The sequence below is a fragment of the Emydura macquarii genome, unplaced genomic scaffold, assembly GCF_026122565.2.
Source record: "Emydura macquarii macquarii isolate MOO-44397 ecotype Brisbane River unplaced genomic scaffold, CSIRO-AGI_Emac_v2 contig_2531, whole genome shotgun sequence".
Classification (NCBI taxonomy): domain Eukaryota; kingdom Metazoa; phylum Chordata; order Testudines; family Chelidae; genus Emydura; species Emydura macquarii.
The window spans coordinates 6956144-6982133 of NW_027132668.1; the positions used below are offsets into that span (position 1 = coordinate 6956144).

The 25990-nt window shown below is 42.5% G+C and overlaps 2 protein-coding genes across 7 annotated transcripts in view; one reads left to right on the forward strand and one right to left on the reverse strand.

The window, feature by feature from the left end:
* Positions 1-16851, forward strand: part of GAS6 (growth arrest specific 6) — a 61319-nt gene extending 44468 nt beyond the window's left edge. For all 4 annotated transcript variants that reach the window (XM_067563641.1, XM_067563642.1, XM_067563643.1 and 1 more), the window contains 5 exons: positions 761-925; positions 2937-3105; positions 5112-5284; positions 8603-8831; positions 14442-16851. In XM_067563641.1, coding sequence (XP_067419742.1) covers positions 761-925; positions 2937-3105; positions 5112-5284; positions 8603-8831; positions 14442-14593 — 888 coding nt within the window. In that variant the 3' untranslated portion in view covers positions 14594-16851. The remainder of the gene's footprint in view (positions 1-760; positions 926-2936; positions 3106-5111; positions 5285-8602; positions 8832-14441) is intronic.
* Positions 16852-19282: 2431 nt separating this feature from the next.
* The window catches only part of TMEM255B (transmembrane protein 255B), a 130045-nt gene continuing 123337 nt past the window's right edge, over positions 19283-25990 (reverse strand). For 2 of the 3 annotated variants that reach the window (XM_067563646.1, XM_067563645.1), the window contains exon 9: positions 19283-19654. In XM_067563646.1, the coding sequence (XP_067419747.1) occupies positions 19487-19654 (168 nt within the window). In that variant the 3' untranslated portion in view covers positions 19283-19486. Of the gene's footprint in view, positions 19655-23846; positions 23903-25990 lie in introns of those variants that run through there. The other variant, XM_067563647.1, reaches the window with a different exon arrangement.

A 25990-nucleotide genomic window follows, 5' to 3' on the forward strand; every position in this document is an offset into this window, starting at 1 on the left:
CCCCTTCATGCTTCAACCACCATTCCAGAGGACATGCTTCCATGCTGAATTTAAATTGGTATTCTATTGTTGTTTAACTGTGCAATTAAAACTGCGATTAATTGCGATTATTTTTTTAATGTCATTATTAGTTGCGATTTATTTTTTTAATTGTTTGACAGCCCTAATTTTTTTAATACTCTCTCAAATATGAAATCTTTCTCCTTTGTTCTTTATTAAGCTATCACTGCTCCAAGATGGGACCCATTTCTGTCCTGAAAGCTTCTGTGTTATTCATTAATTACAGGTCCTGTAAGTGGCCCTCCCTTATCTGTCCTTTTAGCTTTTCTTTTCACTCATAGCTGTAATAGGAGGTTAATAATGAATAACTTGTTGCAGTTAGAGCTTTACATCCCCAAAACACTGTATAAACATTAAACGATTAATCCCCTCATTATAGAATGTGTTATCTGCCTTTTGCAATGTTGGCTTCAACTTGAAACAAATATGGGTTTTTTTTCTATTTGTTATAAAACAGGTGGGTGGACTCTATTGTTATGACAGCACAAGAGGCTTGCCTGGAGCAAAGCTTAACTTATCAAGTGTATTTTTAATCAAAAGACAATATAAAATAGATGGTAAAAAGTTAATGAAGTGGTCTCAGGACAATAAATATTTTCTTAACTTGTGGCTTTCATTAATTGTGTCTGTACTTTGTGACTTTGCAGATACTAAATCTCTCCATCTTTGAATGTTCTTATTTATAATTTTATTTCTTCAGCTCTCTGTTGAAGAACTGGAGAGAAGTTTGTTCATAAAGGTCAACAGGGATGCGGTTATGAAAATAGCTGTTTCAGGAGATCTGTTTACTTTGGACAAAGGACTGTATCAGCTGAATTTAACAGTAGGAGGCATTCCTTTTAAAACTAAAGACCTTATTCAACCCGTGAGTACTGCTCTTAAATCTTCAATCACATTGGTACACAGAGTGTAGTGGGCCTGACTCTTAGCTTCACTTATAACAGGCTAACTCTACAGACCCCAGTGGTGTAAGTCCTGATTTATACTAGCGTAAATGAGAGGCAAATCAGGCCCAGTGTGTTTTGAAGGCTTGGAGCATGGAAGGGGGAGCTTTTCTTCTGTAAACCAGCAGAATTCTTAATGTTTAAGTATGTATCATGCCAAACTTTCATTGCTGCTCACTTTTTACCAGCTATTTTTAGTAGTGAGCCCCAGACATGGTAGCACAGACGGTTTCTCGCCTTATAAACAACTTTTTACTGGCTGATAGGTAGGGTTTTTTGTCCCCCTGCTCCACCCTCATGAAAGTCAGTAACAGCTAAGAAACCAATTCATTTTTTCCCCTAATTAAGATAGATACTTTATAGGAGTGAAAGTCAAGACACTCCTTGGATATGTTTGGCTGGGGCTTGGGACTATTTTTGGAAGCTGCTAAATTAATGTAGCCAGAATTTCCATGGAAGTCAGTGCAAAGAGGTTTATATGGGTTATTGTTCAAATAGCTGCTGCTCAACTTCTCTTTTGAGTGACTCCTCCTCATATATAAAGCTTATCACCTTGAACAAGGAGTCTGGGTTTTATTTATTTTTAAATACAATAAAAAATAAAATAAAGCGCCTGGGCTTCTCGCTCCATTCCTAGGGGGGAGCAGAGGCCAACTGCTCAGCTCTCAGGGGGGCTTTCTTGTCAATTTCACTGCTCTGCTGGTGAAATTGACATTGAGACTGTCACCCTAAGTTGACATAAGCCCTACACCTCTTGCTGAGTTGGTTTTATTATGTTGGAATAGGAGGGGAGTTACATCGGTGGGAGGAGCATTTTAGTCTGTACACCTCCACTGTTTTGTTTACAAAACTCTCTAGTGTTGACCAGCCCTAATTCTCTCTGTCCCTTAACTAGAGATGGTATTACTAAATCTAGCACCTTCAAGGGAGACTTTGGTCTACTGGCTTTCCCACATTTTAATGCTAGAGTTGAAAATATAAATAAAAGCTGGAATTAACGGGATGTGTGTGTAGGGTTGCACCTAACTTCTGGCTCTTAGAGCCATAGACTTTAAAGTCAGAAAGGACCATCGTGATCATCTAGTTTGACCTGCTGCGCACGGCAGGCTACAGAACCTCTCCCATCTGCTTCTGTAATAGACCCCTAACCTCTGGCTGAGCTACTGAAGTGCTCAAATCATGGTTTAAAGACTTCAAGTTATAGAGAATTCACCATTTACAGTTGTTTAAACCTGCATGTGACCCATGCCCCATACTGCAAAGGAAAGTGAAAACCCCCCAGAATCTCTGCCAATCTGACTTGGGGGAAAATTCCCTTCCAAACCCCAAATATGGCTATTGGTTAGACCCTGAGCATGTGGGCAAGACCGACCAGGCAGATACCTGTGAAACTACCTCTTAGCCATAGGTCTTTTACATCTGCCCCTTGTCACATGGCACTGCATACCACTTGGTCATTTCTTATCGGGTTTAACACAGTGTGACATGAGCTTGTTATGATGAAGTGTATTGTAATTCTTCATTATATATAAAGGCCCTGTGTTTGTAAAGAGTTTCATATGGGTTTATACACTGCAAATCTCTAGGTGATTCTTAGAAATAAATGGCACTAATGATGTGCAGCATGTAGAAGAGGGTAACACAGTTACAAAGGCAAATTTAGTCCATGCATGAGCCATACCCCTGCTCCCTAATGGCGTTTTGCTGACATCAGTGGAGGTCTTTGTGGGCATAGAGGTCTGCCCATATGGATGTCATTGCAGGATTGGGGCCTTAGTCAGTCTGGTGTGGTTGCATGTTGGTAAATGTAGCAACATTATTTTCCCCATGGTTTGATATAGTTTGATCTTGTGGGACCCTCTCTGCCCATAATCCTCTCTCTGTTTATAATAGAATAGCAACTCAAGGTAAGGTATTTTTCTGTCTTACCAGATAAACCCTCGGCTAGATGGTTGTATGCGGGCTTGGAACTGGTTGAATGGCGAAGATACTACTATCCAAGAAACAATAAAGCTGAATGACAAGATGCAGTGCTTCTCAGTGGCAGGACGAGGATCCTTCTATCCTGGCAGTGGTTTTGCTATATTTAATTTCAGTTATAGTAAGTGTTTTTTTTTTGTCATTGTCATACTGTGCTGTCATACCTATGTATTCCAGTAGAACAGAAATAACAATTGTAAAAATGTATGCATTCCTCTCGTCAGGTAAGCCTTTTTATTTTTTTTTAAAGACACACACACACACTCTCTGAAATGATTTATATGAGTAGGGAAAAATCATCATGTGTACTAAAAAAATAAAGCAATTGAAATTAGCTGTTTCCCAATTAAGAAGGCTAGCAGCTAGAGCAGGAAGCTGAATTTGGGATTCATGAAAAGGAAGGTCTAATAAAGATGATTAGAACCCAACATTATATGGACAATTCTGGTTAGGTTCCCTCTATGTGGCTTTGACAATGCATTTATTTCTGATGTGTACTCCTCTGCTGTTCCAACTCTTGACTTCTCCTAAACAATAAATTGTCAGTCATCGTAATGTGCATTAGGTTTATGAGTGAGGCTATGTACACACTACAGCTTACATTGGTATAAATTATGTCGCTCAAGGGTTTGAATAAACCACCTAAATTTACTCAGATCTCTGAGTTGTGATGTGGACGATGCAATGTCAGTGGAAGAGCTTCCACTGACATAGCTACTGCCGCTTGCAGGGACTGGAGTAATTTAAGTTGACAGGAGAGCCCTTTCCTGTCAGCTTAGAGCGTCTGCACTAGCATCGGTGCAGCTCTGCAGCTGTAAACTCTGTAGTGTAGCCATCGCTTTACATAGAAATTCACTATTGCCTAAAATGAAATGTCCATACTAAATTTCACTTTTGATATTTATTAGAGTCAAATCAATCATGGTCACTATCTCAATGATATATCGAGGACATAAACACAGGCTGTGTGAAATTGGCATGGATTTAGTTTCAAGCCACTCTTAACTAGTTCCAACCCTCTCTTAATCATAATAATTTAGGAATTAGAAGATTTTGGAATTAGGAATTAGAATTTGTCTTTGTTTTTGATTCTTCCACTTATACATGTCCACAGAAGAACCAGAATAGACCACTGACATTGGTAAAAGTTTTAAATGCTGACATACCTGATTACAAGTTCTCGTCTCCTGAAATCTTTTGTGCTGCGTTATGTGGATTTTTTTCTATTCTGCTAGTATAAATTAGAGAATATCTTATTAGGTGATTTGTCATTCTGTTTACAACATAGATGCAATAAATGTCAAATAGAGTCTGGCATCTGAAGTGCAAATGAGACTGCACTATTAACAGAGATGTATCCTCAAGATTTACATATTTATATTAATTTATTATAAACAGTTAACTTGGTTTTTTTCATTTAGTAGCAATAAAAGCATATAAAGACACCATTTGTCCTATTTATAGCTGTAATAAATCAATATTGTCTATGATCTTGTCTAGACAGGCCAGCAAAATTATGTAAGCCTCTTTCTTTCTAGCCAATATCAACTAAAACTAAAAAGGTACTGCATTTGCTAGAAGGGCATCAACAGGGTCTGTTTCTGAGTTCAGTATGAGTCTGTTTATGGCAAGCTAAAAGGACTACAGAATCTCTGATTGGCTTGTGATTGGATAGTGAGCGATGTCTTCTATTTATATTCCTTCACTTTAGTTCTGACATGTTTGTGTAAAAGTGTCCTGTTTCCTCTGGGTCAGATTTGATTGAAATCAATCCCTCAATCATTTTGTAAAGTTCAAGACTGATTCAAAAATTGGGTGTCATATCTTGCAGCAGCACTGAAAATGTGATGGATTGATAGCCCCTGGCAATTGAATCTCTCTCCTTGATCAAAAAAAACCCCAACCAAACAAAAAAAAACCCCTCAACCTTGACTTTTGACATGCTGAAAGGCAGCAGCCCTTTCTGTGGAATGTAACATTTTCCTTTCAGATTTTATGCACTGACACTTGGATTTTCTTCTGAGTTAATGAAATATAACATCTGTCCACAAGCTCATCCATCCATAGTTGTCTTGTCTGCCACTTGGTCAGTTGTTCTGTTTTTTTGACATGCATCTCTCTCTCTAGTGCACCCACCTGCTGGAAATGAATCTGAGAAGAATTGGGAAGTAGAAGTAAACACTGTAATTCGGCCAGCAGCAGATACCGGGGTATTGTTTGCTCTGGTTGGGGAAGAAGCATCAGTCCCTTTATCATTGGCTCTGATCGACTATCACTCCACAAAGAAAATTAAACAACAGGTACAAGCTTTAATCTTCTACTCGTGTATAACAAAAAAGATCCCTTCCTATTGCATCAGAACTTCTAGGGCCATTTTCAAAACATCTCTAAACTTGTGCCTGCTGTTTTGTGTGTACATTTACATTCACCAATTCAGAATGTTGTATGCAAATCATGTGCTTGAATGTCATTGGAATGCAGGAATCTGGGTCTTTTGGGGACAGGTTTAGGGGCATGGTTGACACTTGCTTGAAAATTTGGCCCTTATAAAGGATATTGATTCAATAGAAAATATCCCCGCGCTGACCGTATCTACTCGACCTCTTGAATTTGAGCCTATTTTGTTATACTTGTCTGAATTATATGGTTGTCACGGGGTGCTCCACTCACCGCTGTGCTGGTGCCTCCTCTTGCTCACTCTGGGGATTCGCTCTCGAGGCAGACTTCCCGCTCTGTGGTTTGCACGCTGTTACTCTGACCCTGGTCTGTAGCTCCTCTTCATCCAGGACTCGCAACATCCTTTTCGTGACTCAGCCCTCCGGCTGTCACTCAGACTATGTCCTGGAAGGGGGAACGCTATCAGCAGTCCTAGGCAGACTTCCCATTCACTGCCTCAGTTCTCTGCCATGCCCTCAGGGGCTGGTAGGAGAACTCGGATCCACCTTCTTCTTTGGGTTCCAGTCCAGGGATCCTCAACTCAGCAATTCTGGGCTTCCTCTCTTTGCCCTCCTGCTCCTTCCCTGGACTGCTTCCTGCCACTTTGGTTCCTTTTCTCTCTCTGGGCATACCAGCTCCTAGAACCCTCCTCTCTCTTCCACAGGGAATAACTGCTATCTTCCTTCCTGCAGCCTTTCCCAGCAGCCCCTATCTGTAGCCAGCTTCCTGGCTTCATAGGCCCTGTCTGTTCCTGCACAGGTGAACCTCTCTCTAATTGGCTGCCTCCAGATTAAAACTCCCCTTTCTGCAACCTAATTAGCTGATTGGGCCCACCTGGCCCAAATCAGCTCTTGGAAGACTACTGTGGGGAGCTCACCCCATCATGTATACTATAAACTCCTTTGTACAGAGAATTTGTTTCTGTAGTGTAAGCCAATAATAACTCCTGTAGTCAAGGAAGTGACACAGGTGTAACTCCAGAGTGTCTGCAAAGTGCCGTGTGCGCTTATGTATGGTATAAACAATGTAATTAGTTATATTCATAATGTAGGGCTAGATTCTGCTGTCATGGTTCAGGAGTAATTCCACTGAGGTCAGTGAGCCTACTTCTCATTTACACTTAGACTACGTGTGCACTACAGCTTATGTTGGTATATCTTACGTTGTTCAGGGGTGTGAATAAGCCACCCCCTGAGTGACGTAAGTTACACCAACCTACATGCCGGTGTGGATAATGTTATGTTGGTGGGAGAGCTTCTCCCACCGACATTGCTACCACCACTGGTGGGGGCTCTCCCATCGTTTTAGAGCATCTGCCCTAGCAGTGCTGTAGTGGTGCAGCTGCAAGCTCTGTAGTTTAGCTATAGCCTTCGGTTGCTTAACACCACTTTGGCAGCAGAAAAGCAGTGTAAATGTGATGTATGTGCTCTTTAAAGCTCCTGTGAATTGCCAGAGTGGTAGTTTCTGCAGTGTTGTTGAAGCTTTGTTAATCATCGGATATTAGAGAGACAAGGTGGGTGAGGTAATATCTTTTATTAGGCAACATCTGTTGGTGAGAGAGTCAAGCTTTCATAGAATCATAGGATTAGAAGAGACCACAAAGGTCATCAAGTCTAACCCCATGCCAAGACAGAGGAGTTGTTGTCTAAACCATCCAAGACAGATGGCTATCCAGCTTCCTTTTGAAAACCTCCAGTGAAGAAGCTTCTGGAGACAGTCTGTTCCATTGTCCCACTGTTGTACAGTCAGGAATTTTTTCCTGAGATTTAAACTAAATCTGCTGTGCCGTAGTTTGAACCCATGTCCTGTCCTCTGTGGCAAGAGAGAACAACTTTTCTCCATCTTTTTTATGGCAGCCTTTCAAGTATTTGAAGACCACTATCGTGTCCCCCCTGTAATCTCCTCTTTCCCAAACTAAACATACCCAGTTCCTTCAGCCTTTGCTCATATGGCTTGCATTCCATCCCTTTGACCATCTTTGTTGCTCTCCTCTGGATCGTTTCCAGTTTCTCTACTTCCTTTCTATAGATAGGTGACCCAGATTGGACACAGTGCACCAGCTGAGGCCTAACCAGTGCTGAGTAGAACGGTACTATCACCTCCCATGACTTGCATGTTATGCATCTGTTAATGCAACCGAAAATTGCATTAGCTTTTTTTTTTTTTTTTGGCAACAGCATTGCATTGCTGACTCATGTTGAGGTTGTGATCCACCACAATTCCCAGATCCTTCTCAGCCGTTCTGCTGCCAAGTCATTCTTCCCCCATTCTGTATTTGTGCATTTGTTTTTTCTTCCCTAAGTGTAGCACTTTACATTTGTCTTTGTTGATCTCCAATTTATCAAGATCCCTGTGAATTTTGGCTCTGTCCTCCAAAGTGTTGGCTACCCCCCCCCAGCTTTGTGTCATTTGCAAACTTGATCAGTATGCTCTCTATACCTACATCGAGGTCATTAATAAAGATGTTAAACAACACTGGACCTAGAACAGATCCCCTGTGGAACTCCACTTGAGACCTCTCTCCAATCTGACATCATTCCATTAATAGTTAGCAGTTAATAGTTTTGAACTGCACAGAGTTCTTCAGGTGTGGTGTTGAGCAGTCATAGTGTAAATGAGAATCAGACCCAGCCAGTGGAGTTACACCAGATTTATACCTTTTGTAAGCAAGCTAAGAAACTGACTTTCAGTAGTAAAAATATAATCCAGTGGTTCCCAACCTTTTCTCTGCTGCGGCACACCTCAAGCTCCAGGGACCTCTTCTCTCCACCCCCAGCTAGCAGCTGCGGAAGGGGAGCGGAGGGGCAGAGGAGTCAACCCATTGTTCACACAGGAGGGGAGGAGGGAAGAGAGGGAGATGGAACTCTGGTTGGTTGCTCCTCCTCTGGAGGCGGTGCAACAGTGAGACAGACGACCAATCAGAAGGTGGCTTCCCCTCTCCCCCCGCTTGTTCTCACATGTGCTTTTTCAAAAAATTCCACGTCACACGTGTTTGGGCCTGACGGCACACCAGTGTGCCGTGACACACCGGTGGGAAATGTCGATATAATCAGTTCTTTGGTGGCTGAGAAAAAGCCTTCTAAACAGCTGCAGATATGAGCATTATGAAACTGGAAAAGTATAAGTTTATATGTTTCAACTCATGTCTGTGCCTTCACTTATTGCACTCTTTTGCTGTTCAGTTCGTTATCTTGGCCGTGGAGAATACAGTTGTGTCCAGGCTGGCGATAAACATTTGTGATGATCAGGAACACTCTGTGAACATCTTCATCAGCAAGGAACAGTTATTGCTCACTGTGGATGGGACTGCAGGACAGAGTGAATTAAGCCATTCCCATCAACAGGACAGTCTGTATCTCTTGGAGGGATACTTGAAGTCCTCTGTGAAGACATATGTGGGAGGACTACCAGGTGATTATCAAGTTCTGCAAAGCAGAATGCAGGTTCCTACAAAAATAATAGTATTGGTGATCGGAAAAGGGATTGCTGTATTTGTTAGATCTTGGAGGCAATTGTTCTATTTCTGTCCAAGTGAATTTTGTTGTGCATGAGTAGGTGCAAGGAGGGCACTTAACGTTGATACACTGGGGGTTTTAAATACGTTTTTCTTGAATTACTATATCATCCTTTTTGGAGAAGAGGAAGCAAGAATAGGAATCTTGGCTGGGATTTTTGGGTCAGCAAATGAGGTTACCTGTCCACAGAAAAACTATGAGGAGGGTCACTATCAGTCTGGCAAAATCTGTGGTGGTTATTGCCTCTCTGTGGAGCACTGAACTAGCATCACATGCAGCCTACATTGTAATTGATAATGGACAGATCTGAGATTAGATCAGATAAGGACCAAAACTCTTGAAGGTATAGTCCAACTTTCTGAGGTTCTCACTCCCTTTGTCTCCCCAGCCTTGCAGCCAGACTCCAGGCTCCAATGCAGGCTCTGGGTACCCCTGGCCCTCTACTGAATGAGTGATGAGCTTTGGGTGATTCATTCACCTCACACCACCTAAGTCAGAAGTCTTAGGGGCTCATTGCTGTGGTTCTGTAGCTTCTCTGCTGATGTTGCCATCTGTTTGGGTACCCCAGGGACCATTGTGTGTAAGAGCTCATGAGGGTTCCAGTAGAGTGACCATTTTTCCCTAAACTGAAAATGGGTTATGCAAGGCTGGCCCAAGTCGCCTGGCGGCACCACTCATCCCCTGCGCGCCCGTGAATGTTCCTCTGTGCCCCCTATTGAGCCAAATAGCAGAGATGGGGGCAGGGTAGAAGAGGAATGGGGATGGGCTGGGATCTGGGCAGCAGAGCAGGGAGTACTTTTGGGCTCAGAGCCAGGGGGTGAAGCTATTGGACTACGATCCAATTAGCAGTGTGATGCCCCTTTGGGGCCTGAGATAGGAGAGAGGGAGGAAGGAGGCTCTGGGTAGTGGGAAGGACAAAGGGTAGACTCCAGAGAGCAGCCCTGGGGAGGTGGGGGAAGGCCAGGGTGCAGGGCCACCATTTCAGATTTTGGTGGTTTTGGGGGTGGGGGCACCTCCTGGCCAGTGAGGGGAGAGGAGCAAGCGATGGGATGGGTCACTCCTGGCTGGTGGTTTGAAACTCCCTAAATGGTGCCTCTACTGGGATGTAGCAGAAGTGGGTGACTGGAGGCAGACTGGGGAGGGAAGGAAGCTGTTTGGGGCAGGAGCAGGGGGGCTGAAGAGGGCTATGGGGACTGCCCTGAAGGACGGTGGGTGGGGAGGACATGAGGCTGGGCTAGGGGCTCCAGGGAGCACTCGGGGTTGCCAGGGAGGCCGTGCCACGCTTGGTGTCCCAGCACAAGTGGATGCTGCGGGACCCAGTTGGGCACTTACCAGCTGGTTTGGCTGTTTAGACTCAGGGCCCCACGAGTTGCGGCTCCGTGGCCCAGCCAGAGAAGAGTTTGAATTAGGGCCCTGACTGTGCTGCCTTCTGATTGGGCTGCAGAGAGAGCACATGACACCCCGTCACTCCCTGATTGGAGTGGCAGGGCATACCGGAGACGCATTGGCCAGGCTCCTGTACCCCCTGCCCCCAAAACATCACCACTCGCTCGCCCCCCTGAACATTCCACTGTGTGCCCTTGAGGGGGGCGCACCCCACTTTTTTGGTAAAACTGGGCATTTGGACAAAAAAGTCGGGACGTCAGGGGCAGGCCTTAAAAAGGGGACTGTCCTGGCCAAAATGGGGCGTATGGTCACCCTTCTCCTGGGGCTCTCGTGCGTTGGCAGGTGCGGTAGCCAGTCCCTTAATCTAGAATTTAGCAGAGTGTCATACTTCAATTTTGCCCTGCTTTTGCACCAGTAGGAGGTAACCAAAGTTTTCTTCCACCACTAACTCAGCAGAGGGCAGGATTTTCTCTTAAAAGTTAGGAAGTGTCTATCACACACTTAGCACCAAAAGCTTCCGTTGTTCTAAAGCTCTCTAGAGTAGTTTTATTTCTAGACTGGCCTTTCAGTGCAGCATAAGCTCTAACTGGAGTATGTACCCGTGCTAGGGCTGATCAAACAATGGAGAGAAAAAAACCATGAAAATGTCCCCATTTTTTCTTGAAATTTGAAATGTTGATTAGCTGTATAGAGCTGGCTAAATAAAGGGAGTGCCGGAGGAGAATGTTAGTTTTTTTTCAATCAACATTTCTATGAACATTTTAATCGAAAAGTCGACATTTGGAAATTTCTGATTAGTTCTAGCATGCTTATATTATTCCTAATATTAATAATAGGGCTCTCCTCTAGGTCTGTGTAAATGGCATCTTTAAATTTGGTCTCTCTTCCATGGACTGTCTGAGCATCCGCTTGCAATGTAGAAAGAGCTTTAATCAATGGAAGCTCATCCAATGTCACAAGAGGTGGAGTTTGTGGGGAAACATTATTTACACTATTTACATTATAAATCCCACTAACAGAAATGTCTCCAAACATCCATGTCTCTGCAGATGCATCTCTTGCCCCATTGCATCAAGAACATTTTCATTTATGCTTAAGTGGTATGACAGCTATTTTTCAAATTATTCAAGGCTATATCAGGTAGAAGTTTTTTTCCTGACTCACCTAGCAATCCCTGTATGCCCTGAAGCAGGAGGATTAAATGCTCTGTAACTTTATCTTGTCTAGTGTAACAGCAGGTCATTATGGCAAAGAATCCATTTTGTAGGACGCTTTTAAAATCTGCGCTATTGCAACCATTTCTATTGTTCATAGATTCCAAGACCAGAAGAGCCCATTGTGATAATCTAGTCTGACGTCCCGTATAGCACAGGCCACAGAACTTCCCCAAAATAATTCCCAGATCAGATCTTTTAGAAAAACATCCAACATTGATTTAAAAATGGTGAGGGATGAAGAATCCACCACAATCCTTGGTAAATTGTCCTTGTGGTTAATTACTCTCACTGTTAAAAATGTATGCCCTATTTACAGTCTAAATTTGTTTAGCTTCAACTTCCAGCCATTGATGGGGTTGACTCTTGTAAAGTAAATCCAATGCATTCTAAATCTACAAGAGATACAGGTAGGTTAGCTGTCTCCTTCCTTTTGTGATCTGCTTTGCTCAGAAAGTGGTCCTTCTCTTCCATTGAGTCCAGGGATGGAGCCTTAACATTTGAGTTAAAACAGTTTCACAAATGACAAGATTACAAACTTTTAAACAAGAGGGATGGGCTAACTAACCTGGACTAAATAACCGAACCAGATGGTCAGCCAGAACTCTAACTGAACTGAAATTTTTTTGTCATTTGTTAGTGTGGCCTGACACTGGGTTGTTTTCATTTTTTTTCCTGCCCTCCTCCTCCTATGTTTTTTTATTTCAGCCAGAAGTGGAAAACGTCCCAAACAGTAGTCACTCTTAATATTTTTTCATTTGCCTTAAATAAACATATAATCTGGCCTGGAATTAGCCGTATTCCCCATATTAAGTAAAGGTAATATATCAGATATGGAGGAAGCATTATCTGGAATTGTGAGGGAAAAAGGCAACAATTTATTAATGATCACTGTACTTCAATACAATTGTTTTATACAGTATATTAAATTCTGCTGAATCCCAGCTTACTTCAAACTTTGCTCAAACAAATTTTCTTAAAATGTTCCATCAATGTACAGACTAAACAGTTTTAGCGAAGAGTCCAAATCTTTGGATTTGCAATCAACTTTTCTGAGGTCCATCCATCCCAATTTATCAGATTTACTGTGGATACTAATAAATTCTTTACTAATAAGCTGCATATATAATGATAATGCAATGAAATTAATTTATATACCATCTTAAAATTCCCAGCGTCGTTCATGTCATTCTGCTCTTCCTGTGCCTATGTTGCTCATTGCCCATTTCCCCCTGACCTCTGTTACCCTAGACCAGGTATTCAGTCAGATTCTTCTGAGATTAGAATTTTGTTTAGTTTCCTATAATGCATCCCAGCCTAAGAATCCTGTTGTTTTAAATCCGGCAAATAGGGAAAAGCATGAAATAAAGTTGGTTAAACTATGCTAATTTAGCAGGTCACTACAGAAAATGCCCCAAACCCTAGCTACAAGGTATTGTTTAAAAAGCTGAACAATATACAGTGTGTAAAAGCAAATCTGTTTCATGACTCTCAGGTGTGGCACCAGGTGCTTCTCTGTCCACTCTGAAGCCCAAAAGTCTGTGGACCAAATTTAGAGCTGCCAAATTCAGTAGAGTTGTGCCTGGGTACATGAACCCTGAATTTGGCTTTGTGTGTATCCAACAGGATAAGTTTGAATTTCACATAATCGCCAGGAAAGTATTGTTAATGTCATGGGAGAATCCTGTAGATCTAGTCTTCCTTGCTTCGAGGGGGAGATGGGGTTTACCCAGCTTTCCACACCATTGCGAGATTAAATAATTCTTGAACAATTCATTGCTTTCTGTTCCATAACCAACTTGATTAGTTTAGCTTTCAGATGTAGACAGACAAGTTAATGACCTTTAAGGCATGAAAGAGGACACATCTCATTAAACTTTCCTTTAACAGTTTTATTGTGTGCTTTTTGCCTTTTAATCTCTGTATTCAAGGAGATATTGTGATAGAATTACAGAAATTAGTAATAATAATAATAATAATATCAACTAATTTCTTCTCATTTATTGGCATGCGCTAAATTTCTCTCTTTTCCAGCTTCAATATTTACATGGCTACTAGTGGGCATTGAATAAAAGGTTTTCTGTGCCCACTAAGGCTCTCTTAGAAGGACTGATAGCTCAGATATAGAGTGATCACTTTGTGAAAAGAGTTCCCCCATAGGTGATGGGGAGTTTTTGTCTTTCATCATTGTCCTTTGTGAACTCAATTGAGAGCGTAGTGATGGTCTGGTTTCACCCGCATAGTTGTTACTGAGGCATTTAGTGCACTGGATGAGCTACACCACGGGTTGTGATAGGCATGTGTAGGATCTATGGATCTTGAAAGGTTGTGCCTGCATACATTATGTTATGGGGGGGGTGTCATTTCTAGCTATGGAGATACGTTTGTAGGTTTTGCATCTGTTATTGTGGCAGGCTTGTGGGTCTGTTACAGGAGTGGATGGGCGGGGTTCTGTGGCCTGCTGTGTTCAGGAGGTCAGACTAGATGATCTTGATGGTCTCTTCTGGCCTTAAAGTCTATGAATCTAAGTTGAAATGGAAAAGCAATGAGGGCCTAATGTTCAAAATGTGGGGCCAGCTCTGTAGCTGATGTAAACTGGCATAGCTCTATTGAAGTCAATGGATCTGTGCTGTTTTACATCAGCTGAGGATCTGGTCTGGGGCCTCTTTTTGTGTGTGCAGAAATAGAAGCTCACATGAGGTGCCCTTCAAAAAAAGGCCTTAAATATGAAACAAAGTGTTCTTGCATTCTGCTTTCCGGGAGGGTGGAATGGAAGGATGCAGAAGGGGGGAGAGGAAATGTGAATGTATTTGAATTAATCCAGGTACCCATTGTCTAAACTTGGTAGGGATGATGTTTATTGAAAGCTAAGGAAGTTAAAGAAATTTTCCTCCCCTTTCACACAGATGTACCTGTCACTTCCACTCCAGTGACTGCATTCTACCGTGGCTGCATGACTGTGAAGATGAATAATAAGGCACTGGACTTAGATGAGGCTTTTTACAAGCACAGTGACATCACATCACATTCTTGTCCTCCAACTGAGACTGGCCAATAGGTACAACTGCAATATAAAAGTTTTATATTGGAAAAAACTTTCAATGCTTTTCTTTTCTTTTTTTTTTAAAGACATAAATTATTCAGCTTCCCGCACTACGTGTATAGTTTCTCTTAAACACTGAAGTTATGTAGGAGCTACTGATCCTCACAAGTCAAATTGATTATTGAAATATTTCTTTGCTTTGAGGTTTATAGTTTGTAATATATTTGTAAATAGTTCAGAAGACTAATATTAATAATTCAAAACTGCAGATTATACTTAAAGTGAATGTTAAGACTGTAAAAGACAGACAGATATCTGTAGTGTGGAAAACCTGGTAATATATCAGAGTGAACTGGAAGAAAAATAATATTTCTGTATTATTTTTATTACCAAGCACTGCTTTCTGATTTACAAAATATGAAAGAATAAAATATTTACATAAAACTTTTTAACTTAACTGTATGGGGGTTGTTATGTCTCAGGGATGGATGTGGTTTCAGACTGTGGATGATTTGCAGAGCTAGTATCATTTTATTAATATTTCAGTGACGAATGTATTCATTGGCCGCTGAAAAACTGTAAATAGTCTCTAGACTAGAGAGCAAGCTCATTTTCAGGTGGGTGTGGGGGAGGCTAGTTTTTTGGAGGGGTTTAGGATTTGTTTTGCAACATCCTTTCCAGAAACATTAGGCTGTCACAACCTTTAGAAAAGGCTCTTGGTCAGTGGAGCACTTGAAAGTGAGAGGAAAAATTGGGTCAGTAGAAAATCATTAAAAGGGAAGCCTAGTAATCAATGAGACAAGTGATGGAAGGTGTCACAAACAGGGAATATCATGCAGTGATGTAACTTTTGCTACTTAATTTTTAGGATGGCTCACTCACCATGAGCCTAATAGGAGCTCTGAGGCTTGAGATTAAGCGTGAACTACCTGAGAATGTGAATGGGCTTGTTCACCAGCGGATGCAGCAGAACAAAATGTGTTAATTTCCATGCTACCAGCAAGGGCGCCTCAGGATAGACACCTTCGCCAACCTTGTTTTAGAGTGTTCAGACTTTGTCTTTCTCACGGCTGCAAACTGGCTCTGAGCAAATCTTTGTGTCTGTTTTGCCTACTCACTTTCTGTTGTTGCCACTCTCCAGAGAGGTTACTAACATGGGGCCAGCTCCTGCAAGGTGTGAGCACCTCCTCCAGGGGATTTTAGGGTGATGGGCATACTTCTGGAGACACTCAAAACCATGCAGCACTTGGCCCATATTTTGCATCAAATCAGAGTAACAATTTGAGAGCGATAAATAGATTGCTAAGGTTAGAATTCAAACATTGTGTGGGTGAGGATATCTTGGAGTACAGCTGACTTGAGATTTTCTTTTTGGTCAAGGATTTTATTTTAATAAACTCTAGATTTCTTAGGTGACGCATTATTTTACAAAAGGAGTCAAAGGAATGACTGTTTTCTACCTCAGATCACTTGTGAGACTTGCAAGGGTGAGCATGGAGAAGCCCTAAGTTTAGTAATCTTTTTTTTATAGATACTCTAGTACCTATATACAGTATTTTATCTGATCAAGGCTAGAGAGAGAGAGTCGACAGATTAACTAATAAATTTGCAGTTGTAGCCAAGCTGTCCAGATGGAATTTCCCTGAGGTAAAGGACATACGAATGGCTAGAATAGCCCATGAAAAAAATCCTTACTGGCAAATGTGTTTGGAAGAGAGGTGTGGCAACTATATTGAATCTGTGTGTTTTGATGTTGCAGATAATGCAACCTCAAGACAAGATTGACTGAACCAGTAAGTCAGGGGTGATGCAATAAGACTGAAAAAGTCAGGCCTGCAGTTTCAGAGCCAGCATAAATCCTTTGGCACTTTAAAGGACAAATAGCATATTCAAGTCCATGCACATTCAGATGGGACCAGATAAAAGTTCTGAAGGGCATAATTTCATTTGTCTTACGCTTTGAGGAATGGAGGGAGGGAAATCCAAGTACTCCTGATGCTGCTTCCGTTAGAGAGGAGATGACGATGGATCAACTGGTGACATGACTAGGACCTAGGAAATGTTTTACTCTGGTTTCTTATTTCCAGCTTTACCAGGGAATGCTACAGGTATCATTGTCTACGGTGATTCTCTATTGTATTATTTTTCTGGTCACTTCAGGTCTTTTCCTACATTGATATCCCATCCTTTCAACTCAGAGTAGCTCTAAAGAAAAAAGCACAAGCTTGGAAGACACCTGACACTTCATACTAATTGGAGGAACCAAAAAATTTAAGCTGCACCTGCTAACAAAATAGCTTCACATCTGGCATTTGTGTTGTTGCTGCAGTACTTCCCAAACAAATAGTTGTGTGACATGATTCACAATCTGTGTGACCTTTGTGTTAATGTCAATAGTTATATTTACAGTGCCAGAATTATTTTGGATACTGGAAATATGAATTCTGTGGGATGAGGTGATGCTATGCAATTCCACACTCAATATTACATGAAAGAGAACATCATAAAGTGTACTGTGCTTAAAAACGTTAATTGAAATAATTGACATACATGCATCATTTTGATGCAAAAATTGCTCCAATTATTTGTTTGTAATGACTTTTTACACCTATTTTATGTGGCCAAGAAGTTCTGATTTACAGTGGAAGCATATACTTAAAAATATGGAGAATATGGGATTGTATATTATTTCTAAACCAATTACATCTGTAATACTGTATGTACAGCAGTGTTCAGACTGGGGAGAAAGTGAGTGATGATATGGGGGGGGTCTCTCGCGCACACTTTTTTCTTTTTTAACTAACAGCAGTGAGACGTCAGAGTAAGACACAAATCTTCCTCCTCAATCAATTGTACATAAAATTCCCCTTCCCCTGCTCTTTTGAGGCAGTTCATTTAGGGGACTGAGCCACTGAAGTTAATCCGTCCATTCTAAAACGTAGAGTTCACTCCATGTGCCTTTTATACTTCTAACCAGCCAGAATTCACATTATGCAAAACTGGATGTATGTGCAATTTATTTTGTGCCTGAAGAACTGATCTGTTGTTTGTTGTATTTATGTTATACAGTCATGGAAATTCAAGCACTTAGGATAAACTAAAATCACTAGCTCATGTGTATTGAAAGTAACAACCTTCTCTCAGCCTTGATTTTTTTTTTTTTTTTTTTTTTGCATGAGTGCCAAAATTCTTCTTGCCTTACTCATGTAAGTTGTCTCTGCAGGTGTTCTACAGTGGATCAAAACCTAGACCTGATCATTTTAAGAAACCATTCTGAACTGAATTGGTAGGTTTCTCTGATCCATTTTGCATAATCTTTCATATTTTATATTTAATTCTGGTTTTTTTTCAGTAGTGCAGTACATCAACAGAAAACTCACTGATGGATGGAAATTTACAACATAATTTTACAATCTTTTGTTGTGATTTCAGCTGTTCAAATGTTCACATCCTTTGAAGGAAAGCAATCTAGTATTTTTAATAGATTTTTATATTTTCTTTGACTGTAACAGCTGCTTAAAAGCGTAAGGATAAAATACGTTCCCTTCCAATTTTGCACTTTGACTTTTGGGAATTTTTTTTTTTTTTTTTAAGTTTTCAATGTGGCACTGGATTAATTGCTGCCTAATGAGCTATGTCTATGGAGGAAACTACATTTCCCATGCTGTCCCATGGTCCTGGTGTGGCAAAGAACACTGACACATTATGGGTGCTGCAGGAGGAATCAGCCACTAAGGGATTGATTAATTAATTAATTCCCTTGTTTAAGCACTGTCATCACTGATTGTAGCAGCGTAGAGCTGAGAACAGTGCTTGCTACTTACTGATACACATCCAGCAGAGGGAGTGCAAGATCACTTATTTCTTTTGGCTACTACCTCCACAGGAGTCACTGTATGTATTTGCATATGTATATGTATTTTTTAATTCCATGTAGTGGGAGGCTGGATTGGAAAAACCCCAAAAAGGAATACTCTGAGCATTCACCAATGCATTGCAACAGTTTCCAAACTACTGGACAAGTGTCTATTTAAATAAAAATAATTGAGGTCAACATGCAGCATTTTTCTTTTTGCCTTTACTAGGAAAGGAATCATTTGCCACCGTCTCATCTGCCTTTTACAGTATATGGAAAAATACAGAGTTTAATACTATACTAAGTATATATGTACGTTAAATACTTAGCTGGAAATTGCACCTTTATCTCGCTGATATGACATTTTATCATTGTTAGCATTAACTGAACTGGTACACAAGTCAAACAGAATTATAATAGCCCTGTTCAAATAAAATTTTATATTCAAACCTTACTTTTCAGAATAGTACAAGACTAACTGGGATACTTGACCTCTGAATTTTCCTTTCTCTTTTTTGTGATGTGTACACCGACTTAGGTGCAGTATAAATATACAAACACAAATAATTGTCTCACTATATTTATTGGAATGACATTTTTTACCAAAAAGGGGCTATTAATTGAGTAGTATAAGGGAAAGAAAACCTAGTTTCTTTCCATCCAGACTACCCACTTGTATCCACCAGACTATAAGAGTTCTAATTCAAAAGTACAAAGCCTTCCATACTGATTTATGAAAATGGAACCAAGTATCCAAAGTGTCTTTCTTTGGTTCTTCTAGTGAAAAACATCACTATGTATTATGCTGAGAAAGAAAATCATGTTCATGTTAACCAGAAAGCAATGTCCCAAATGCCTACATGCAAACTGTGTGGTGACTGAGACCTTCCTCTGGTGATACACCTGGATTCTGGTCAGCTCACAGTGAGTTGGGGTTAAAAGTGGAACAGTCATAGCACACAAAACAGTTTCCTTAATAGGCTGCTGCCTATGCAGCTCAGAGTTTCCAAAGGTGTCTTTAAGAATAATCAGTTAAAATGTAATTCTGTGTTCTACGGTGCATATGGTGGGGGCTTTTCTTCTGGCAGGAAGTAAGTTGGTGTATATAGTGGTGGGGCATTGGGTGGCAGACCATAGGTGGAGCTGGACTGAGATGGAGGCTGAGTATCATCAGATAAAGAAATATCAGTAGATGATGATGCTGGAAAATTGCTTGCAGGCTGTAATTAAAGAAAAACAAAACATCTTCAGTAATGGATTACATAGACGTTTGCAGCTATACTGTATTATGTGTTTATGGCATGTATCATATCAATATTAAATAATAAAACCCTATAGTTAAAACTCTCGTGCACATGTAATGTGCACATCACTTTGCTGTTATTAAAGCACACTTTAAGACTGACATAGCGTGCATAGACATTTTTACACTTATCACCCAAGTTAGTCTTAATAGAAGTTATGCACGCAATTCGCCCTGCATCTAGGCAACTGAATAAAGCATATATTTTTGCAAGAGGATGCTTTAGTTGCCCAGGTAAGTCAGTATATCAGAGGGAACTTTAAGGGATATGCAACTGTTTATTTAAAAAATCATATTGATACTGAAAAATATCTTAGGACTATAGGCATTATTGTTACCCCTTAGAATATTGTTATATATTGAATTATTAATTAATGTAATTAATTTAATAATAGTTTAATATGTATAATTATTATGTATGAATTTAATATATATGATATAATATTGTTACCCCTTTTAATTTGAGCAGCTAGTCAAAATGCAGGGTGCTGTGCATTGTTGCAGTTGGGAGAAGAGTCTGGTAGCTTTGATGCAATCTTGGTTGTCTACAAACAATGTACAAAAATTCTCTTTCCCTGAACAAAGGAGCAACCAAACAGCGTCCTTGTTCTCAGCACCAAAATCTCTTTCAGCCAGCAACCTCCCCACCAGCCCAAAAAGAAAGCTCTCATGAGGCTTTTTTCCAACCCTGGGATGCTTCCACTCCTCTCCCCCAAAGGGAACAGGGAGCTGAGAAGCACTGAGTGGCTTCCCACACCCCGGGTGGGGAATGGAGCAGGGGCAGCTTGCCGGGAACTAAGGCTCCTTTCTGTGGAGCTGAGACATCAGGCTCTCAGCTCCCCCCCACAGCCCCTATTTGGTTAGTGGAAGTGCTCCAGGTGAGGCTATGCACCACTGCCCCAAAGAAGGCAGAGTGAACATGCACCCTCGCAGTAATTATTGCACTGGCTATAAGTCAACCTAATGGAGGTCAACATACCCTTAGGCTCCCATGGGCTAGCTCCACAAAGCACTCCACACAGTGCTGAGGTGGCTTTGCACAGACCTACCCTAGACACACTGTCTCCTTAGGCAGCTAACGCTGAGCACCCCTACAGGGTAAGGCCCTGCATAGAAGATGAATGTGTGGGGCTTGACTTAGGGCACTCAGCTGGGATATGCGAGACCCAACTTCAAATCCCTGCTCTGCCTGAACTTGTCTCCCCCATTAGTGCCCTAACCACTGCGAAAGAGTCACTGCTTGGCTCCTGCCTGCTGCACATAACCCTGGAAACCCTGAATGCTTTCAGGCTTTCTAAGGTCCCTGCTACAGACCTGGGAGCCCTGGCCCTGCAGCAGAGAGCCTGGAAGCCTTGAGAATCCCAGCTGGACCCAGGGTTCTCTTGAGTTTCTAGACTCCCTGCTCTGGAGCCAGGAGCCCTTTCCTCTTAGGTCCTTAGCCAGGACCCCTAAGGTGGAGCTGGCGATTCTACTGTGCCTGGATATCTAGGCGTTGGGTCCCTTTGTGGAGGTAGCCCTGAGTCACTTCTGAAAATGGAACTTACTTAGGCACTTTTACTCACAAACAACTAACATGGCACACTTCCCATTTCTGATTTTTCTGTTATATTTGATTGGGTCTTTACTGTGCCATCAGATGGGGAGGTGGTAACTGTAAATGTGAGTTAAGATTTGGCTTAGGAACAAAATATTTACTTAGTAGTAGAGGTGGGTAATGTCTAAGAATTTGGCCATTTCAGCATAGTAGTAGTATTTACAACATGTCCAAAACTGGAAATGATTAATAGAGAGCATGCATTAAACATCTTCAATCATGAGTTTGCTCATCTAAGTAAGCCTTTATACTAGTGCTGTAATTCATTCCCTCCACATAGCAATGTGATTATCTCATAGCAAGGCTGGTTTTTTTCCAGGAGAAGAATTAATAGCTTGCACCAGTGGGGACTGAAGCTTGCATCTGATCTCTCGGGGTGCCGGTTCTTCCTGCCTCTGATTGTCATGAACAGAAGGAAAGGCCAATGAACACACTTCAAAAAAATTTAACAATATCAGAAGAGTATGAAGTTGTTTATTTTGGAAAATGTTTAAGAATTGTGGCTAAAATAGTGATGTAGATTTGCTTTTCAAAGGTGAGTTTATTATATGGCAGAACACCAAATATTTAATGTGCATCTCTTCAGTTTACTTATTTCCTTTGTCATAGCTTTTGTTTCTTCTTCACTCCAGATTCTCTCTTTACTCTGTTTATACTGACTTGTACCTTAAGGTCCATAACATACAGAAGAGTAATTGTGGTGAATTAAATGACCATAGTCAGTTTTCAGAATCTGAAGTTTTAAGACTGTTGGGTATCATACTCATTTTCAGGCATACAGGTTTTATTTATTTATAGGCTTTTTTATTACTTTAGGCTGTTTACTTTCATGGCCTTCATCACTTGTATCTGAGCACTTCACAACCACTAATGAATTTTTATCCACACAGCACTTATTCCCACTCTACAGCTGAGGAACCAAGGTACAGAGATTAAGTGATGTACCTAAGGTCACCAAGGGTGTCTGTGGCAGAGCTAGGAGCTGACTTCAGGGCTCCCATATCCAGTCCTGAGCTATAGCCACAAGATCTTCCTTTCCAGCAGGACTTTGCTGACTTTACAGTGTACTGCTCTGGTGTTGCATCATGCTCCTGCCCTATGCAACAGTTGTCAATCACTGAAAGGAAGGGCTGTGAGTAGCAGCACCTAGATCAGCCAACAAACACGAGCAGGGGCAGCAAACTCAAAGGAACTTTTTCTTTTTTTTTTTAACCGTGCTCTTGCAGAAAGGCGAGGGAGCCAGTAGTCACAGAGGGAGCAGAGAATGTCAGGGATTTCAGGGCATCAACAAGGGATCAAACATTAGCTCTTCTTCGAGTACATGCACCTGTGTATTCCCTGTGGGTCTGTGCATGCCCAGTGCACCAGAGCCAAAGAACTTTACCTCGCAGGCACTCACACCCTGTGGCTGTAACCCCTCCCCTGGCTGTGTAGGGCAGCATCCCTCCGACCTCTTCCATTCCTTCGTGCTGATTGTGGCTAGAGTCAGAGCTCTGTAGGGTTTCGTCACCTCACACTTTCACTCTGTTTTCTGAGTAGTACCTTACTCATAGTTTAAGTGTTAGTAGAGTATTTGGCAGCAGGCTTGCCGACAGTGGGAGTAAGGAAGCCGAGTAGCAGAAACCACTCCCCTCAGCAGCCCAGGAACCTGCATGACACATAATTAAGTAAAATCCAGCAAAAGCCCACTAGGACCTCAGCCATCCCTTTTTAGGGAGGCCGTAGACTGTTCTGCCCTGGGGCCTGGAATTGGTGGGCCTGTTTGGGAAGCCCTTAACAAAGTTCAAGCATTTTCCATCATGTAGAAGGGCCATCACCCCACATGAGATGCTTGTGTCTCAGTGAAGGACACGTTGCAGAGAGCTGCGCCATCTGCAGGTCAGTCACAAAGAGGACTCAGGTAGCAAGAGGCATTCGCTTGCAGAACCAGCAAATGATGCCTCTCTGGTGTCTCCCCCAAAAGGAAAAGGGGTCGGTCACTCTCCTCTGGTGCAGCCAGGAAGAGGTCCCATAAAATGAATCAGGACCATTTCAGGCCTCAGGGAGACGCCTCTTCCGCTTCTAGGAGGAGTGCTGACCAGCACGCCACGACCTCTGACATGCAGGATGGAGCAGGTTCATCCAACTGCTCCCCAGTACCACGCTGTGTCGACTCTGGTTCCAGTCATGGGACGTCTGTTGAGTCTGGTACCAATGACGTTGGCTCCAGATGTTCTCCACACTGACGCCTGACCAGGTGGCATCAGACCTGCTTTGCCTCTCACTACTGGACTCTCAGCCAGCTCACGAGTTCTCCAGTGCTATGGCTTCTATCAGCTCATCCTCCGTTGTGCTCCTGGCACCTTCTGGCGATGTCACAGAGCCACTGGGTCCATTGCACCACCTGGGCCTCAGACTGTGGAGCCGAGGTTGGAACTGGCACCGAAGGCCTCCTTGAAGTTGGTGCACTCATTGGCACCATTGTCTTGGTGGCAGATCCCATCATCGAGTGCAGTACTGGCTGGGAACTTTAAGGCACACCAAGACCTCCTGAGATAGTAGCCATACACCTCAGGTATCCAGGCAGAATTCCTGCAGGAGAACACACACAAGCTGCTGGATATTCTCCAACCATCAACTCCAGGTAGAGTAGCTTTCCCGATAAATGAGGCTCTCCTGGAGCCTGCAAAGGCCCTCCGGGATACCCCAGCTTCATTGTCCTTATGGCAAAGCAGTTGGAGAAATGGTACTTCATTCCCACATAAGGGTGTGAATGTTTCTACTCCTACCCAGCCCCTAACTTCCTGGTGGTGACTGCAGCACATGACAATGCTCAGCAGGGGAGGTACAAGTCAAATGCACAACATGAATCAGCAGGCATTGGTCTCTAAATATGACTTTTTCAATTGGGCAGCCATCTAACAAGTTGCCAGAACCCTCTAGGGAAGAATGTATGGCATGCAGTGAGGAAGGCCGTATGGTGGCCAAGCCCTCAGTGCAGCAGCCAGAATTATGGCAGCAGCTGTGACTATGAGGAAAGCCTCACAGCTGCAGAATTCTGCCATTGCGCCTGGCACGCAGCAGCAGGCCATTGAGGAATTACCGGGTGATGGCTGGGTTTTCTTTTAAAAAAAGATGATGAAACCTTGTCCTCTTTTAAAGACTCCTGAAATACTCTGCGTGCTTTGGGAGGATATAGTCCAGCCATTAAGAGCTGCCATGATAGCAACCACTATGGCAATACCTCTGCACATTATTTTGGACAATCCTCCTTTCCTGTGCAGCGTAAGAAGAGAAGGTCCTCTGGTTCTGGGTTTAACCAGCCAGACCCCTCCACTCCCGGTTCCTAGCAAATGCCCATTGTGTATCGAGGACAGCAATCTGTTTGGGGACAGGTTGGCTTAGTTTTACAGTGTTCAGGACTTGATTACAACAGACAACTGGGTCCTAAGCACTTTCAGATCAGGATATGCCATACCGTTCCTCTCCATCCCTCCACCCACCCCTACCACATCCCTTTTCTGGGACCCCCACATGAGACACTGCTCCTTGAGCAGGTTCAGGCTTTACTGGCTTTGGGAGCTATAGAGGAGGCCCCCTGCAGCTCTACTCCTGGTATTTCCTGGTCCCCAAGCCCAAAGGAGGGATGAGACCTATCCTCAGTCTCCATGATATCAATACATACATCGAATACATCAGATTCCCTATGGTCACCCTATCAACTACCCTCCCTGACTTAAATCACAACTAGTTTGCTGTCCTGGAACTGCAGGACACTTATTTCCACATAGCAATTCTCTGGAACCACAAGAGGTTCCTTAGTTTTGTCATGGCTGCCAGCACGACCAGTACACCATGCTGCCTTTTGCTTACTTTCTGCCTTGCAGGTTTTACCAAGTGTATGTGTGGGGTAACCTCAGGAAGAAGGGAATTCATATCTTCCCGTATCTGGACAATTGATTACTGAGGGGCAAGTCCAGAGAGGAAGTCCTTTCTCATGTTCACTTCACACTACACCTACTTGATCATCTAGATCTCATCCTAAACAGCAGGAAGTCAACACTGGTTCCAACTCAAAGAATCAAGTCCACTGGGACCCTGAGAGACTCTACGAGTTCAAGAGTGTTTCTATCAACCAAACGATTCCAGGCATTCTGCCACGTGTGTCTGGCACTCAACCACAGAACAGGTATGCTGGAGGCTTCTAGGCCATATAACCACATGCACACAGGTAGTCCAATATGCTAAGCTGCTCCTGCATCCTCTTCAGATGTGGCTAAAGACAGTCTATTGTCTGAATTGCTAACCCTTGCACACTCTGGTCCAACTTGCCTCATCGATGTTGGGCTCTTTACAGGGATGGATAATTCAGGACAACGTGTGCCAGGGTGTTCCTTTTGCTCGATCTCCACTGGTCAGGACTATAGTCACTGATGCCTCCTTAATAGGTTGGGGAGCACATCTGGACTTGGTGAAAGTTCAAGGCCTATGGTCAGAAGTTTCTCTGCATAGCAATGTCCTGGAGCTTCATGCCATCCACAACGCCTGTTAGGCCTTTCAGGATCACATCAGGGGCTCAGAGTTTCTCATAATCACCGACAAAACCACCACACAGTGTATTGTGTGAACAGGCAGGGAGGAGCAAACTCCAACATGCTGTGTCAGAAGACGATCGGGCTC